The sequence below is a fragment of the Parasteatoda tepidariorum genome, chromosome 1 (genome assembly GCF_982258835.1).
Source record: "Parasteatoda tepidariorum strain Cologne lab strain chromosome 1, Ptep-v5.0, whole genome shotgun sequence".
Lineage (NCBI taxonomy): Eukaryota > Metazoa > Arthropoda > Arachnida > Araneae > Theridiidae > Parasteatoda > Parasteatoda tepidariorum.
Genome location: NC_141755.1, coordinates 73,048,601 through 73,065,450, shown reverse-complemented (window position 1 = coordinate 73,065,450; position 16,850 = coordinate 73,048,601). Strand labels below are relative to the sequence as shown.

General features: G+C 27.6%; 1 protein-coding gene across 1 annotated transcript in view; it reads right to left on the bottom strand.

Annotated features, from left to right (window-relative positions):
• The window catches only part of LOC107436700 (uncharacterized), a 40,180-nt gene extending 23,971 nt beyond the window's left edge, over nucleotides 1-16,209 (bottom strand). Inside the window, exons 1-2 of the mRNA XM_071179642.2 lie at nucleotides 15,931-16,209; nucleotides 2,417-2,500 (exon numbers count right to left, since the gene is read on the bottom strand). Coding sequence (XP_071035743.2) covers nucleotides 2,417-2,500; nucleotides 15,931-15,997 — 151 coding nt within the window. The 5' untranslated portion in view covers nucleotides 15,998-16,209. The remainder of the gene's footprint in view (nucleotides 1-2,416; nucleotides 2,501-15,930) is intronic.
• Nucleotides 16,210-16,850: the final 641 nt, after the last annotated feature.

Sequence of the window (16,850 nt, the reverse complement as noted above, 5' to 3'; positions counted from 1 at the left end):
ATTCACGGCTCTGAAGAATTTTCGAGTTATAGAAATTTCATTACTAGCATAGTGCAATTAATAATTCACGACTTTTCGGTTCCAAAGAATTTTCAAGTTACAAAAATTTCATTATTTACATAGTGCAATTAATAATTCACGGCTTTTTCGGTTCCGTGGAATTTTCAAGTTATAGAAGTTTCATTACTTACATAGTGCAATTCACGGCTTTTGCGGTTCTGAGGAATTTTCGAGTTATAGAAATTTCATTACTTACATAGTGCAATTAATAATTCACAGCTTTTGGGTTCCGAGGAATTTTCGAGTTATAGAAATTTCTTTACTTACATAGTGCAATTAATAATTCACGACTTTTCCGCTTTCGAGGAATTTTCAAGTTATGGAAATTTCATTACTTACATAGTGCAATTAATGATTTACAAATTGTATTCGGCATTTTGATTGCGAAGATGGTATAAAATTTTGATTATTAATCCACAAGTTATTCAAAGTAATTTTTTTACCATTATCATTTTTTTCTAAAGTTTATGAAGGCTTTTTACAATGTTACATTTTCGAAGACGAACTCTTCACCATCATTTTCCACTGATTATTTTGTATTACCTTAAGGCTGAGAAAAAAAAATCTAAAATCAAGAGAGGATGGAATTTGTGTCCGTTATTTTCATGCTCTACTGTGCAATCATTCGACCTCATCTTGTTCAAGTGACATTCGGGCATGAAGGATGGGCTCTGGGAGATAGATTCTTTGAACGAATTTCTACCATGTTCAAAATCATTTCCCGAAAATCTCATCACTAAGTTTTTAAGTGTTTTTTTCTTCAAGGATGGGAATCGCATTTGAAGGATGTTCTGCATTATTTATCTTATGGTCAAAATATTTAAAAAGTCTCAATCAAAATTTCCGGAAAAATATACTTCGAGGTGAGACTTGGCGAAAATCGTCAATTCGTTCTAAGGCAATAAAATATCATTAAAACATTAAAAAAACTGCATAACATAACACAAAAACGTAATTAAATCATAAAAACAAATCGAGATGCAGTTCAAAATACTGTGGTTTCTATAGATTAAACAAGATGGCCATTCCAGCTACCAACTTTGCGATAGTCCAAACATGTCCCCGAAATGTGGAGTAGCCAAAATTTCCTTAATAAATAAGATTTATAAACTTTAATACATAAGAAACATAATTTTCAATTGATAAGATCTTCACCAAATTTTGTCACTGGAGTCTAATATTAAAGCAAGACTACCTAATAAAATAATTAAAGTAGCAAATAACAAGTGTTAATTTTCTTTAATAAACAAGATCAAAAATTTAAAAATAACAGAAAACTAATATTACAAGCCTATACATTTTAAATAATTTAAATGCTATTAGCTTTATCAATTCACGATCAAAACGCTTGAACACGCCCTCTAGTGGATAGTATGTTTTCAGGATTTTATTTATTAAGTTTTCATTTAGTTCTATCAGAAACATTGCTAGAAAAGGGCGTCATTTTTTAGCAACAGATAAGAAGCAAAATTTCCCTAAAGAAAAGGCCGAAGAACTTGAAAAAAAAAACGACCCAGAACATTGGTAAAACTGTCTGAAGCAGAACGCTCCCAACATTTGAAGAACAATTTCTCCATAATTTTTACCTTTCTATTATCAACAAACTTGCAACCGATTACTTCCGATTTCGTGATCGCATATTGTTACAGATGTGTGTATTACGGAAAATTTATTTTTCTCCTTCAATTCATTACAAATTAAAGTGAAGTCAACATTGCTTACTTCATTCCAGAGAATAAATGTGATTTCAGAACTTGCAGAACTGTAATAGTTACAGAATATTCTTCCTTTTTACAGAATAGTATATATTTCTGAATTTATATAATTCGGAAAACAACAATAAAGCTAATTACTTGAAATAATATAATTTGTGTTGCTTATTAATAATTTTTCATCATTTTCTTGGTAAGTATTTTTTAATTTTGAATGAATAATTTCGATTAGAACTCTATACTATACTAAAATCCCGTTCTTCTATACTAAAATTCCGTTCATTTTAATTTGTGATTATTTAATTCTTCAAGATCTAAGTAGACATTTTATTCTCCTTTATACAGTATTTTTTCTATGCGAATTTGGTTGAGAAAATTATGTTATAAACACAGCTTATTTTTTGAATTGCTGGATTGTAACTACTAGAAACTACTAAAAAGTATCAATAGAATTCTTTTTTGTTTCAACTTTAGGTTACATTCTTAAGTCAGGTTAGGTTACAATACATTGCACAATATATGATTAAATATTTTCCAAGTAGATAAGCAGATTCTGATTAAGTTTAACGAAATTATACTTACGAATAACTAAAAGACGATATAATTAAAAAGTTTTACACATAAATTGAATAAGAAAAAATTACTTGGAGAGTTTGCCATTGCAAGGACTGGTCTTCCATATCGTACGTCTTTTCTTAATATTCGGGGATTTGGATTAATCTGTAGACCTGTAAATAAATTCAATATAAATCTCATATTTTTACTACAAAAATGTAAATTTCAAAAAAAAAAAAAGAAAGCATTAAAATGCCGATGAAGATAAAATACTTTTCCCAGTGTTTAATTAACCTAATTATCACTCAAAGCAAACACAAATTGTAAAAAGAAATAAAAGTATACTATTTTATGTTCTAAAAACTTCATGACAGTACAAAAGTAATAATAAATCAATGGGTCAGACAAAAAGTTACGTGTTTGTTGATACCCACATTAAATTCCTGTTAATTATTGTGTTCTAATTATGAAAGAACAAAATGCATTCTTATGGTCACCATTGTGTAATATGGTCACCAATGTGGCGTATTGTTTCAATATGAATTTGAGTTAGCAAGCACATTTGCATGTTTCACATTTGTATGCTCAAAAGTATGGTAAGTAAAAAGTACTAATAGAATTCGAATAGTTCAAAGTTTCTATTAATGATTTAAAAACGAGATAACAACACAATTAAAAAAAAAAACAGTTTTCAATTGTGATATATATGGAGCTAAAGGCAATCTAGAATGGTTAACAACCACATTTTTCTGATTTTCGTACCACTCAAGAATGGCATCTTTAGTCACCTGACTTGAATCCAATAGATCTTCCTATTCGATCAATATTGGAGACAAGATTTTGTGAATGTGCTAACTTTATATGAATGTGGTACGCGTTAAATGAATATGGTATCCTTAAAAAAATACATGAACAAGAAGTGGGACAAAATATTAGGTGTTTTGAGGTCTTTAGCGAAATATTTTGTAACGCGTCTGCAGCTTTGCATTGAAGCCAAAAGTGGTAATGTTACAGATAATAATATTCATGTTTCTTAAAAGTTAGAAATACAAAGTTATTGTGCATTATATGTAACCGAGTTATTTATTTTATCCCTGTTTATGTAATATGTTTCGAATAATGTTCCAAAAGTAATGATAATACAAAATGTCTTTTGAAATATATTTTTTAAAAGCTGGTTAAAAAATTGAAAATTAATGGAAAACTTCCAAACAATGTGTTTAAGAATGGGGTTAAATTTATTTTTGTTTGCGCTTACGAACATTTTAATGTCGGTCAATTGGTAAGTTGTAGATTAAAAAAAATCGATTTGTTTTTGCGAAAGGAAAAATTAATGTTAATGATGGTGTTTCCTAACAGTGAATGACAAATACTTATATATTTATAAAGAGTTCTGAAACTTTAAATTCAATAATACTCTGTGAACAAATGGTTAAAAGTGAAAGATTAAAAATTATGAGAATTGCTCTTAATTTGTATTCAAAACGGTAAAAATAAATCTGCGATAAAATAAAGGGTGCCTCAAGAAAAGCGAAAAAATAAATTTAAAGTAATTTTTTTTTAAAAAAATTAATTAATGCTGAAATATTCTTTTAAGCGTAAAACATATGAGTCGCAACTATTGTATGAGAATAACATTTTTAGACTTTCATTGATTTGCTGGTACATTTGCTTTCTTTTGATGAAATTTTCAATAATCACGGTTTAGTTTAGTTGTTTCTGTATTTCATTGTGACAACGTCTATTATTTTCTTTTGAGTTTAGAATGCGGTCGCTGTTTTAACATGAATCCATAACTTCCGAAGCTGCAGAAAAAGATTTAAAGCATTCTAACTTGTACATTCTAAACGATCTTGACGTCAAAATAGAAGATTACGACCGTGAGAATCGGAAAAAAATCATTCGATCTTTTGCTTTAAAATGCGATATATTTATAAATATGTTATTCTATGTTAATCTATGTTAATCTCAGTTAATCTCATAAATAAATAGAAATCTTAGTAAAAAATAAAAAAATATTTGAAATTTAGATTTTACGATAGTGCTGTGTCATCTACACGCAAAAAGGAATAAATTAAAACCTCCTTATTTAATGACTTTATTAAATAACTAAATAATGATCGGATCTTCCCACACTTGAATTCAATATTCGTGGTTTTTGGTACAAAATATGCTAAAAACAAAATTAACATTCAGAAACTCTAACTTTCAATCCTTCCTTGGTGGCTTAAATTTGTCACCAGATTATCTTGCTCTCAAATATGCTGAAAATAAACTTAACATTTGTAGCTCAATCTCTTAATTCTTCCTCTGAGGGTGAAATCTGTCACGAAAATTGCAGATTTATTCAAAAAAAAGTGAAGGTACATTTCTTTATATTGTACCTTCACCTTTCTGGTATTGTGGTACTTAAAATTTCGACAGCACAAATTAATTAACATATTTAAGGTCTTTCATAAATATTGTGCCCTACATTGTAAAAATCCGATCAATAAATCGAAAGTTACTAATATTGTTTCCTTTTTTGAGCGCCAAGCAGTGAAATTAGGTGTAAGCTGAATCAGTAAAAAAAAAATCGGTTTACAAGCTTTATCATTACTTATTAAAGAAAAGATGTAATTGAAAAAGAAAAGAAAAAGAGATCTTAAGATAAACAATGAACTGAGAAACGGTTCACTTCTCAAAGTGCCAAATAAATAATTTTCACGGTTCATCTAATTCACTTTCATGAATTCTCTTTTTACTTCCTCAATTCTCTATATTTTACTATCTTTCGTGCACATCAAAAGAATAATTGAGACGTGGAAACAATGTTTTCTTTTCACTTCTTCTAAAATAAGCTCATGGAATGCACGACTCTGTAGAAAACACTTGTAATCTCTTAAATTGATTAAATAGAATATCTATTATGCGGAACCGAACGACATTCTCAATCGGTTGACCATGAAATGGTTATTAAACATCACTGAAAGTCAGACGAGTTTTTAAAATATTTCAGACGATATCGTAATTTTAATAACAAAAATAGTAATTTTTTCCACTTTTTTCAAAATGGTTTTATCTTCATGAATATATATATATAAAAAAAAACTAGTTTATAATCGTTTGTCTTTTTTAAACATTATTAAGCTTTTAAGGAAAACATACTTGAATTTAGTTTTTGTAACTATGTTTTTAAAATCATCAGTATTAGAGACGATACATTGTGATGAGACCTTGGCTAGAGATCTGATAAGATTTCCTCAGATCATGTTGTAATGATTCAAAATACATATTATTGAGGTTTAAGAGCCGAAAAATTCCGTGCATGGTCGAGGAGCATGGTGTGGAGACGAGGGTTTTTCCCATGCAATTTACCCGGATCATATAAGTGTGGAAGTGTCATGCATGCCTACTCTATTAATGCCTTCGAACCATTTCTGAGAATGTATTTCAGATTATTGCTAATATTTATACAGTGCAGATCTAATGCGATGTTTACAATCAGATTAAATCGAGATCGGTGAAACTAATAACACACAGAAGACCTCTAATTTTTTTTCTTCTTGTTTTCGTAATCATTCATATTCCCTAAAGTGTTTCAAATAAATCTTTAGTCACTTTTAGATTATTGTGTGATTACCAGGCTATATGACACTTTTTAGCATTTTAATTACTGTTAAGTAATTGCCATAAATTAGCTAAATACGCATTCTTCGTACAACATAAAACAATGGTAAATATTTAATAAATCAATAATTGAACTTTACGCAACCATTCAAAATACTTAAAGGCACATTTAATCAAAATCAAATTTAATTAATATTTTGGTTTTCACTTAAATTATTTCTAACCTTTCCCGTCGACTTCATATTATTAAATTCAATTCACGTCGTTTAAAAAAAGCGCTATCTGCTGTGTAGATGAAATTTTAATCTTTTCCAGGAATGTGGTACACTGTAAAAAATTTTGGATCAAATTAAGGGATTAAGTACCAGCATATTGGGTGTATCATCCGGAAAATCTATTTTGACCGTAAAATATTGTATAGCAATTTTTATAGTAATATTTATATAATTAGAGTGATTCAGTGACTTTACGGTAAATATTACTGAAAAAATTACAGTATATCAGAAATTTTGATCCTTAACCTCTTCTGGTAAAAGAGGATTATACAGTTAAAAGTACTGACAGCCAGAGTGCCGGTATTTTTTACCGTAATTTGATTGGAACCTTTCACAGTGTCAGGAATTATTTTGATTTTTTTTCGCATCAGAATAATTTGTTTCAGCTAATTTAATTTAAAAATAAATTCTTCCAAAACTCACTTTTGAAAATAGAACTAAGTAATCAGAAGGCCATTCTCCTTAAGATTAATTACCTAATTTTAAGAAGAAAAAAAATCGTGCTTAAGTCCGAAGAAATTAAAAAAGGGTACGCTTGTTGTACTTAAGTGCAAGTATATTCTCTGCGCCATTCACCTTATGTAAAAACGAAAATTACGCTCTTAGTAATCGTGTAAAATTTTGAAATGTTTCTTACTTGAAACTTTCTTAGATGAAAATTTTAAATGAATGTTGTCCAAAGAAAATGGTTTAATGGTCCAGGATACTACAATTCATGTCACACAACAGACCGACTTTGTTTTCTTCATGTTTTTTTGTATGAAAAGCGGAGACTTTCGGTTTTGAAATCGCTTATAACTATTATGGTTAAAAAAACCATGAATACAAAACTATACAGTTTTTTTTAAACCATTTACAACTAGATTTCAAAAGGGTGAAAAAGATATTTAATGGGTCATTGCAAATAGTTTAGCAGCTTCTTGGTGTTCCCATCTATGCGTGAATGGAAATATCGTAATCCAATAAGTGTCAACGCTGGGACACGAACCCCCGTTCTGTGATTGACAAATTACGCCTCTCGGTTATAATATGTACCCATCTGCCAGGAACTACATGGCTTCATTAAGTGGGCCTGGTTGGGGCGATAAAATTCTGGTTGTACAACCGAATTAGGTAAAAGCAGTAAGTAAACGGTTTTTCTTACTGTTAAAAGTTTGAATGCCATCTTATTTATGGTTATTTGACAGTTTTGTTTGAATATGGTAAAATAAAAATTAAATGAATCGTTATTTACGATTTTTTTCCGAGACATTTCCAATAGTATAAATCTAAATCTGTACTTAAGTTCCATTTCTTCAAAAAGTAAAAAGTATGCATTTATAATTTAAGCTAACTCTTTAAGTTAACGAGAAACTAATTAAATATTAATTGCAAATAACGAAACAAGGGAAAAGTTTTCTGGAATTGAACAGTAATTTATTCTTCTAAAATATCCAATATAAAAAAATTAATTAAATTCAATCATATATAGAAAGGATAAGATACTTTTCATTTCCGTACATCAAATTATCATATAAAATCACTTTAAGCTCTGAGAATGGGTGAAATTCTTTCACATTTTTGCATCTTAATCTCTTTGCTTTGTCTTAAAACATGCACTTTGTTTTTATGAAAGAAATTGATTAGAAGTCTCATTGTATTCTTTGCAGTTATGTAATATTGTAATTAATCTTCTTTGAAAATCATTTGAACTAATTTAAACATCCGTTTGAATCGTTTATCAAAATATGAGAAACGCAGGGTTTGAAAATTATTTCTTTGGATTAAGGGGTTTGGTTTTTATATACTCTTTATTAAACAATGCAAGTTTATAAAAATACGTGAGTAATTCTTTTTCATGTAATTAAATTTCATTAAAAACAAAGTTTTAATATACTTGTGGTTTTAAAATGTTGTTTTTAAGGAAATTTAATGTAAGTTAGTGTTTTTAAAAACTTACTTATATTTAAAATAGGAATTTTTGCCCTTTTAGTAGATTGTACCCAATAAGGATTTCTTTTAATAATTGTTTTAAAAGTATAATGTTACGAGTACTTAGAAATATAATGTAACGAGTAATAATGTGCTATCACTCGATGTAACGAGTACGGCATATTACGGAAAGTTCTCAATTACGGGATATCTCAAAAAAGGTTAATACCACTATATGAAAATTGCATGCTTGTAGCGAGTCAAAGATTAGTATCCTTCTGCTATTGAGAAAAATATTTTTTGTTTATAATGCGCTTTTCCGACCTTTAAGCGAGCAATATTATACAGAAAAAAGGAAAAATTGTAAGCATTTTTTCTAGTATTAACTCAGAAATTTTTTTTACAATTGAAGCAATTTTTTTTTTACAATTTGATCTTACCACATCATCTGGTATCAACTCAGAAATGGAAAAACGAATGCAATTTCACCTTATTTTCTTCTTACAATATTCGTTTTGAGTATTTAATCTTGAAAATTATTCTGATAATTTCGGAATGCTGTTTACATTTAAAAATAATTCATTTTTTGATGACCACATATCTATCATACTCCCTTGTTTCCATCCTTGACCGCTTATTATTGAAATCAATATTTAATGCTATCAAAGACGTCAAATGCTATTGCACACTATTAATCTCGAGTCTTTGGTATTGCCATTTTATTATTATGTGCTTTTGCTAATAATAAGTTCGTTATAACATGAATTTAGTCTGTTATTGTGAATTGTCGTTATAGTGAACTTTTTCTGTATTTATTTTGACACGTAATTTATGGATTACGGTCAAGGTCATACGTAGCCCAAGATTGCCAGAATATTTTAATGGAAAAAAAATTATACTGTAAGAACGAATGCTTTGAGATAATATTAATGTGTCGAAACGCATATGATTGTTTCAATATTATAAAAATTCATATGTGCAACAGTAAAAGTGATCAGTATGGTGATTTAGTATAAATAAATCGTTTATTTTATATAATTGATAAATAAGATTAATTTCATAAGCATAATGATATAGTTATACACGCATAAATAACAAATTATCGCCTCGTTATTTTATTTTAAAATCGACCGTTGAACAGTCAACCCATTTTTCGGTTAACTCTTCAACAATGCCCATCTCCGTTTTATTAATCTATGTTCATCTTCGTAGCCTTGCAATTTTCTACTATGCCAAAAGACAAGAAAATTTCTAAATCAAGTTTCGGAACTAACTTGCCTTCATGGCGGACTTTCCGATGAAACTAATCTGCTTTAGCGTTAAATGGTGCGGAAAACCACGAAAACCTCCCCAGGTGACCAGACGGCAAAGGGATTGGGATTCTACCCCATGATACGTCTAAATCTGAGTATATTTTACCTCACAACTGTAATCGGTACGAGCCGGAAGCAGAATTCGTACAGACGTGGCCTCACTGGAATTCGAACCTGGGTAACCTGATCGAAAGACGGCAGCTCTATAACCTGATCCTTCGCAGCTCGTCATCACTTCGTTATTAGTGATGTCCTTTGTTGCTACAGAAGTATAGAATACATGAAATTTCAAATCTAAACATGAAAAGCTTAATGTTTTATACTAGCTTTGCCTTGGTATTCTGTAATTTTATAAAAGGAGAAGAAAGTATAAAATACATCTTCGATTCGTTTCAAAAATCGAATTATTATTGTTAGTGAGTATATTTTTAATAAAAAACTTTTTTTGTCTATCAAAGATGCATTAGTTTCTCCCGTTAATGCATAATTTTAAATACATTACTAAAAAAACCTTACAATCATCTATATTTTATGATGGTATTTCCTTCTTAATTGCCTTATCTCGCAGTCTGAAAAATTTTTTTCAATGGCATCCAAAATAAAGAAATAAAATAGCTTGATTATGGAAACATGTTTTTTTAAAATTAAGATAAAGAGTGGTGACGTATTGTCTTTCATTCTAAGCATTTGCATTTTGCAACAGTAAGAATAAAGTATTTTTCATAATGAAATAAATATATTTATAACAAATTGAGATAATTCAATTGATGTATTTTATAATAAAGGTGGTAGCTAATAATAGAAAAGATCCACTTCGTTTAAGCGCAACTATTTTAATATTCGTCATAAGAAAAAAAAGTGTTCATCTCCCTAGCCACCCCAAAAGAAAATAGGTTAGGGTTAAAGATGTTATAATAACTGCTTTAAAAGGATACGTTAAGCTTAACCTCTCTTAGGAAGTAATCCGTTAAAGAAGGTCGCAAAAAACTTATCAAAATTGTATATATTATAACAATAGAAGTAGTACCTATTACCACAATCGTTTGTTTCATTTCCCAAACTATTATCAATCATCAGTAGGGTCAATAATAGCTTAACAATTTCTTACATCCCCTTTAATGGAAAAGAATTTTCTCTTGTTAAACATAAAAAATTCAAAAATTTTCACCCTAAACAATTAAATTATTTTGTTAGAAATGTTTTGATATTTTCAGAGAATTTTCCCTTGAGTTCAACAAATTCTACATAAATTGATTTTTAAGCATTTTGTTAGTGTTGTCCTCATTATTTTTTTAAATGGAAATAATCAAATGTTTTGAGAAGTTTATGAACAAGAACACCTAATTCAAAGCAGCAGAAGTAATAAGCACGTTCATCTTTTTTTACAAAAAGATTTGAAACAACTATTGTTTAAAATCAATTTTTTTTCCGGTCGTTGAACTTGGAATAACATGCATATAATTTGATGCAACGGAGGGGTTGTTTTTACGTTAACTTTCTTCAAAAGTGAAAGGATGCGCCCACACTAGAAATGGAATTGCATATAATTGCACAAGTTCAAAACAATTTGGTGCGAAATTTTGACGAGGTTGAAAAGAATTGCATTAACGTGTGTAGTAGAATAGTTAAAATCAGGAAACAAGAAAAACAATTGAAAAGTTTATAATAACGAAAACTCCGCTTTCTAATAACCAATACAATTGAATTAGTTTGCTATGCGTACTTTTCACGTCAGAATTAGACAGAATATGGATTCTTGTTGTTATTGATGATATTAATGGTAAAGAACTGTTATATTAATTATTCAATTGTTATTTAATATTACTCAGTGTCATTTTTTGGTGCGGAAATGCCATTTGTGGTGGCGTCATCAAAACGAGATTCGTGAATAAAATTTAGAGTCAATGTAAATGACCTGTACTGATATAATTATGGGTAAAAAAATTTACCAATTATGAAAGAATAGGACTATTTTAAATAAATAAACATTTTGTTTTTTGTTTAAGTTCGTATTGAATTTTAAATCGTAAAAAAATAGTTAGTTTCAAAACTTGTTTGTTTGAGATGCCTTGTTTCATGACTGCATCATGAGGTTGTAGATCTCCTTCAGAGATCGCCGAAAAGAGCTCTCTAAACAAGAGTCTCACACAATTATTTCTATCTAATTTGTTTTATTAAAATTTTTGTTTTGGTATTTTTTCGTGTTTCCTTATTTGACCTTTTCCGCATTTGGTGCGAAGGACTGTCCGGTTGCTGAGAGAAGTTTTAATGGTCTCACCTAAATATCTTCTTCAACGCAAATTCTATGGAAAAAATTCCGTGCCTCCCCTCCCAAAAATCGTCGTAATTATAGAAGGTCGTTACACAGAGATGGTGGAGGTTTTTCTCTCTCTCTCTTTATATATATAATATAATATAATATAATATAATATAATATAATATAATATAATATAATATAATATAATATAATATAATATAATATAATATAATATAATATAATATAATATAATATAATATAATACAATATAAATGAGAGTATATGCTTTTAGAGTTAGTGATAAATGACGTACACTAGTTTGTTTCCTGAGTTTTTTTTATCGAACACAATCTCTCTCTATATACAACAATGGAGATATAATTATTATTTAAAGCAAAAGAAATGGGAAAAAACTCATTAACATTGCAATAATTCTCGAACAAATAGAAATTTCGAAAAAAATTCTCGTTAAAGTTGTAACTCAAAATGGTACTATCAGTACGTCAAATTTCAACTCTGTAGTTGCATTTCAGGTGACAGTAGATGGACCAATCTTTCTTACTATAAGTTTAATAGTTGATACTTCTCGAATTAATAATTGAATCGTTTGTTTTTTATACTTATACTACTCATACATTTTCTACAGATTTTCGTATTTTCAAGATTCCAAATCTTATAGATTTTGAGCAGCAAAATGTAACGTGAAGCAAAAATAATCGAGAAAAAATTCACTTAAAAGTATTTAAATATCTATAAACACATTATAAAAACATAGCAGAAGAAGTTAAAAGTTTTTTGCAAGAAGAAAGAGAATTTGCTCATGCAATAGTTATTACATTTCCTTTTTATGACTAAATTAAAATCGTGTAGAACTAAGTTATAAAATTTAGTTTAATTGAAACATTTTGTTTTTGAAATTATGTAGTTTAAATCTGAGGAAAATATGAAAAATTTTTTTATCACGAAGAAAAAAATTTTCAAATTGTAGGTAACAGCTTTTTTTTTATTCAAGTGATTAGACAAAAATTTAAAAAAAAAAAAAATTTAAGCATTGATCTACTTATTCAAAATTTACAGACTGTAGGATTTGATAAAGTGTTTGAATCCTCGGATAAAAAGATCAAAAGTAAGTCCGCTTTTGTGTGAGCCTTATCTTAATAAATTACAAGAAATAATTAATAGGCAAATGTTAAGCGTGTCCTTCAAACCAAGAAGACTCTTACCTAGTACAAGAAATTTGTTTTTTAAATTAAGTGTTATTTGTGATGTTTTTTTAAGCTCATAAGAATTACTACTTTAATTAGGAAACCTATGTGATAATTTTCTTTATTTAACTGTTTCAAAAATTCAAAGAAGAAAATGCGTCTTATGTTTCTAAATTATTATTGTGTTCACTGCTTCGATCACAATTCATCAAATTTCGTCCATTATTAGGAATAGAGAATTTAATAAAATGAATATTTTTTTTTTTGTTAGAAAGATTTTGGGATTTAGATAATTATCTTTTTAGAATACTTTTGTTTCGGAATTTGTTTTATCCTTAAATTCTTTAAATTGATACCGTTCGTTATTCGAGACTATGCCACTTTTCTTTTTAAAAAATCTGCCAATTGAAGAGCATTTATTTTAGAGACTTATTAATTGTTAATTATTGTAAAAACTTGGTCTATAATTACTATTTATATAAATATTCATGGTAGTTTTATAAAACACATATTTATAGATAATAAATAAAAAAAAACAAAGTAACTGATTTTCTTCTAAGTATGGGGTATCTTAAAATATATCAATTAGAATACTAAATTATATTAACTGGTGGTGGGGTTAAACAAAGCTTTAATGAATATACAAGTTTTACTCAATAGATTTATTGAAGAAATAAAATCGTCTGCATTATTTACGCTCGTGGAAATTTTTTTTTTATTGTTGTATATAAACAGCGCAAAATTTAATAATATAGAAAAAAATCATAACAGAGGAACGATATTATATTTTAAAATGTTTGAAACGAATTCATTTTGGTGATAAAAGTAATGAAATTGAAAGCTTTATAAATTTACCTTAAAAACACACATATTAAAATAGGTGGTCTATAACGTTCCTAAAATAAGGAACTTATAGCAGGAAAATTAATAACTAAACTCGAAATATCGATAATTTCCCAAGAAATCTCATTATTTTCAGACGTACTGAAACATTTGTTTTTAAATAAGAACTAAGAAAACGATAGTGAAAACTCGTAATTCAATCGTTTACTGAAAAAATGTTTAATTTTTACATTTTAAAAAAGAACATTTTTGATTAAAAAAATATTTCACTGAAAAATATTTATTGGGGTTAACATTATTTTGTAAATTGTTATTTTTTAAACTCAAGACAAACATTTCATTTTTTAAAAAATAAAAGTTTAGAAAAGAATACGAAAATGCGTTTGTAATCGTTTGCTAAAAAAGTGTTAATCTTTCGTACATAAAAAAGAACGAAAAACTTAAAAATTTTGCTCTTTTAAACCTTTCTTGGTGTAAAAACTATTTTGCAAAATTAGTTTGTGAGCAGTAAAAAAAAATTTGAAATTTTTTTCATGATATATGTTACTAAAACTACCTGGATAAAAAATATTTGTGAATTAAAGCAAACTTTTACTTATTGACAATTGACTACCACTTTGACTGATAATTTGGAACGGTCCTTTAATTTAGAGTAAAAAAAGAAGTTCAAAACAATCTATAACTTCATAAATATTTTAAAAACGTTTTACACATAATTTGCTCGAATTTATTTGTGTACAAATTAATTGGTGAGTAACACTTTAAGTATTTTTCTTGTTTATTTAAACTAAGTTGAATTACTTCGAAATTTAAATTTTGTTCGGAAACGGAGTTTGTTCGTTTTTTCTCAACGGAGGACTGTATTTTGTACGCATTTTTTATGTATTTTTTTCACTGTTAACTTCATACTCAAGCAGCATAATCATTATACATTTTTACAGATAATATAGCAAGACTTACTTGTAAAAAGTTCGATTGATTCTGCTCTGTAGTTTACGGTTGCTGCTCTTTCAAATATGAAAAGTGGAAAGCAGCATTTTCGGTATATTTTACTTTTTTACAATCGAAAAGGTAGTCAAGTTGAAGGAGTTGTTCAGTGTTAGATTGTTTAATATTAGGAATAAATACGGGAATATTTATGTGTTATATTTATTTAAACTTATTTAGGATCAAATCTGAAGGCAAGTAATAATATAAAAAGTGCTTTTATAAAAAGAGGATATAACATCGATGCTTAAAATATTTAGATGTTTTACAATGTTTCTTAGTCAAAAAATTATGATTGCAGAAAAAATTACAAGTTTTATATTACAAATGAACACTTTGGAAAAGTGTCTTGTGTGGCACCAAGAAAAAAAATGGTTAACAAATAACTGTACTACCAATTTTTAGGTTTATCAGTTAAAATAATGTCGCTAAAATTTAATATGTAAATTAAATCTTAATGAAAAATTATGAATGTAAGTGTTAGAATACTTGCACATTGTAAAGTGTGTTAATTCCTGCTATTTCCTAAGTGTATATTCTATTGTTCACAATAAACTACATATTTAGCGTTCAATGATAATTTATAAATTTTTTCGTAATTAAATATTAATAATATTCAACAATAACTAATAATTTTAAATATATTTTAATTTTTATAAATTAATTAATCAGAAATTAATCAAAACATTTATTAATTTATATTGAATTATGCATTTATCAGTTTTTATATGTAAATAATAAATTTTTGTTTATAAAAGTATTAAATTTATTTAATTTATAAATTAAAAATAATATAAGAATTTATAATTTTTTATATTTGAATGATAAATTTTACTAAATAAAATTTCCTGATATCAAATTTATGACAATTATAAATTTAAAATAAGTTAAAAATTTGTAAATTTTAATATTTAAACCTAAAGATAATTTATATATTTTTTAATCAATAAGTAAAGATGAAATAAGTTGTTATACTTTGTCCTAGATACTTGTGAAATGGCTTAATGTGACCAAAAGTAAATAATTACAGTACTTGAGAATTTGTAAATTTTTATATGAAAATCTGGAGACAATTTATGAATTTTTAATCAATAAGCTAAAATGAAATAAGCAAATAATTTTTTGTTTCTAATGTACTTGTAAAATGACTCAATAAAGTAAAAAATAATTAATGACAATATTTAATTACAATAATTAACTTACCCTGTGATTGACAATAACCAAGACACAAAGCCAACAGATAAGAAATGATCCAAAAGTACAAAGCCATCCAGAACGGTCGATGTACTTCTGCACACTTAGCACAAATATGAAGAGAGAGAAAAAAATCCTTTGATATTTAAAGGCAAATCACTGATTCCATGTAAATACGAGATCCTAGATCATCTGTCACCCCCGTCACTCTATAACTACTACTTTCACTCACTGAAGTTGAAGATGCAACTGACACTACCGACTCACGAAGATACCGAAGTCGATTCTGGAGAAACGCTCTCACATTTATAGGCAGGGTCAGCAATTCGCGTTTCGTCTTCATATTTTGGAAAAAAAATAAATAAACAAATAAACGAAGATCGCAACAGGTGGAAAAAAAATGAAGAAGCTACTGGATATGCTCTGTTGGTTGCCTCATCCGCTATTCCAGCCGGGATGCCGCGGAATTTTCGAATTTCTCATTTGCTATTCATATAAAGTTGGTTCATTTTCCTTTACATGCCTTCCGTGATTGTTAACTTTGTAATAAAGAGATGTATAGGCGTTAAAATTATATTATTCTTAACTGTATCAATACTATAGTACTTAAATTTATACATTATGCTAAATATTATACATTATACAAGAGATGTATACAATACAATATTTTACAAGAGATGTATAGCAGTTAAAATAATATTATTTTAATGGTAACAATGGTATTACACTTAAATTAATAGATTATGCTAAATATTATACATTATGCAGAAGTGTTATTCAATACAATACTACACAAGCAATGTATAGGCTTTAAAAAAAATTGTATTCTAAATTGTATCGATGCGATTTGACTCAAATTAATACATATTGATTATGAAACATTTTTCTTAAATTCAATAATATCTCTTACAAAGAATTAATGTTCGTAA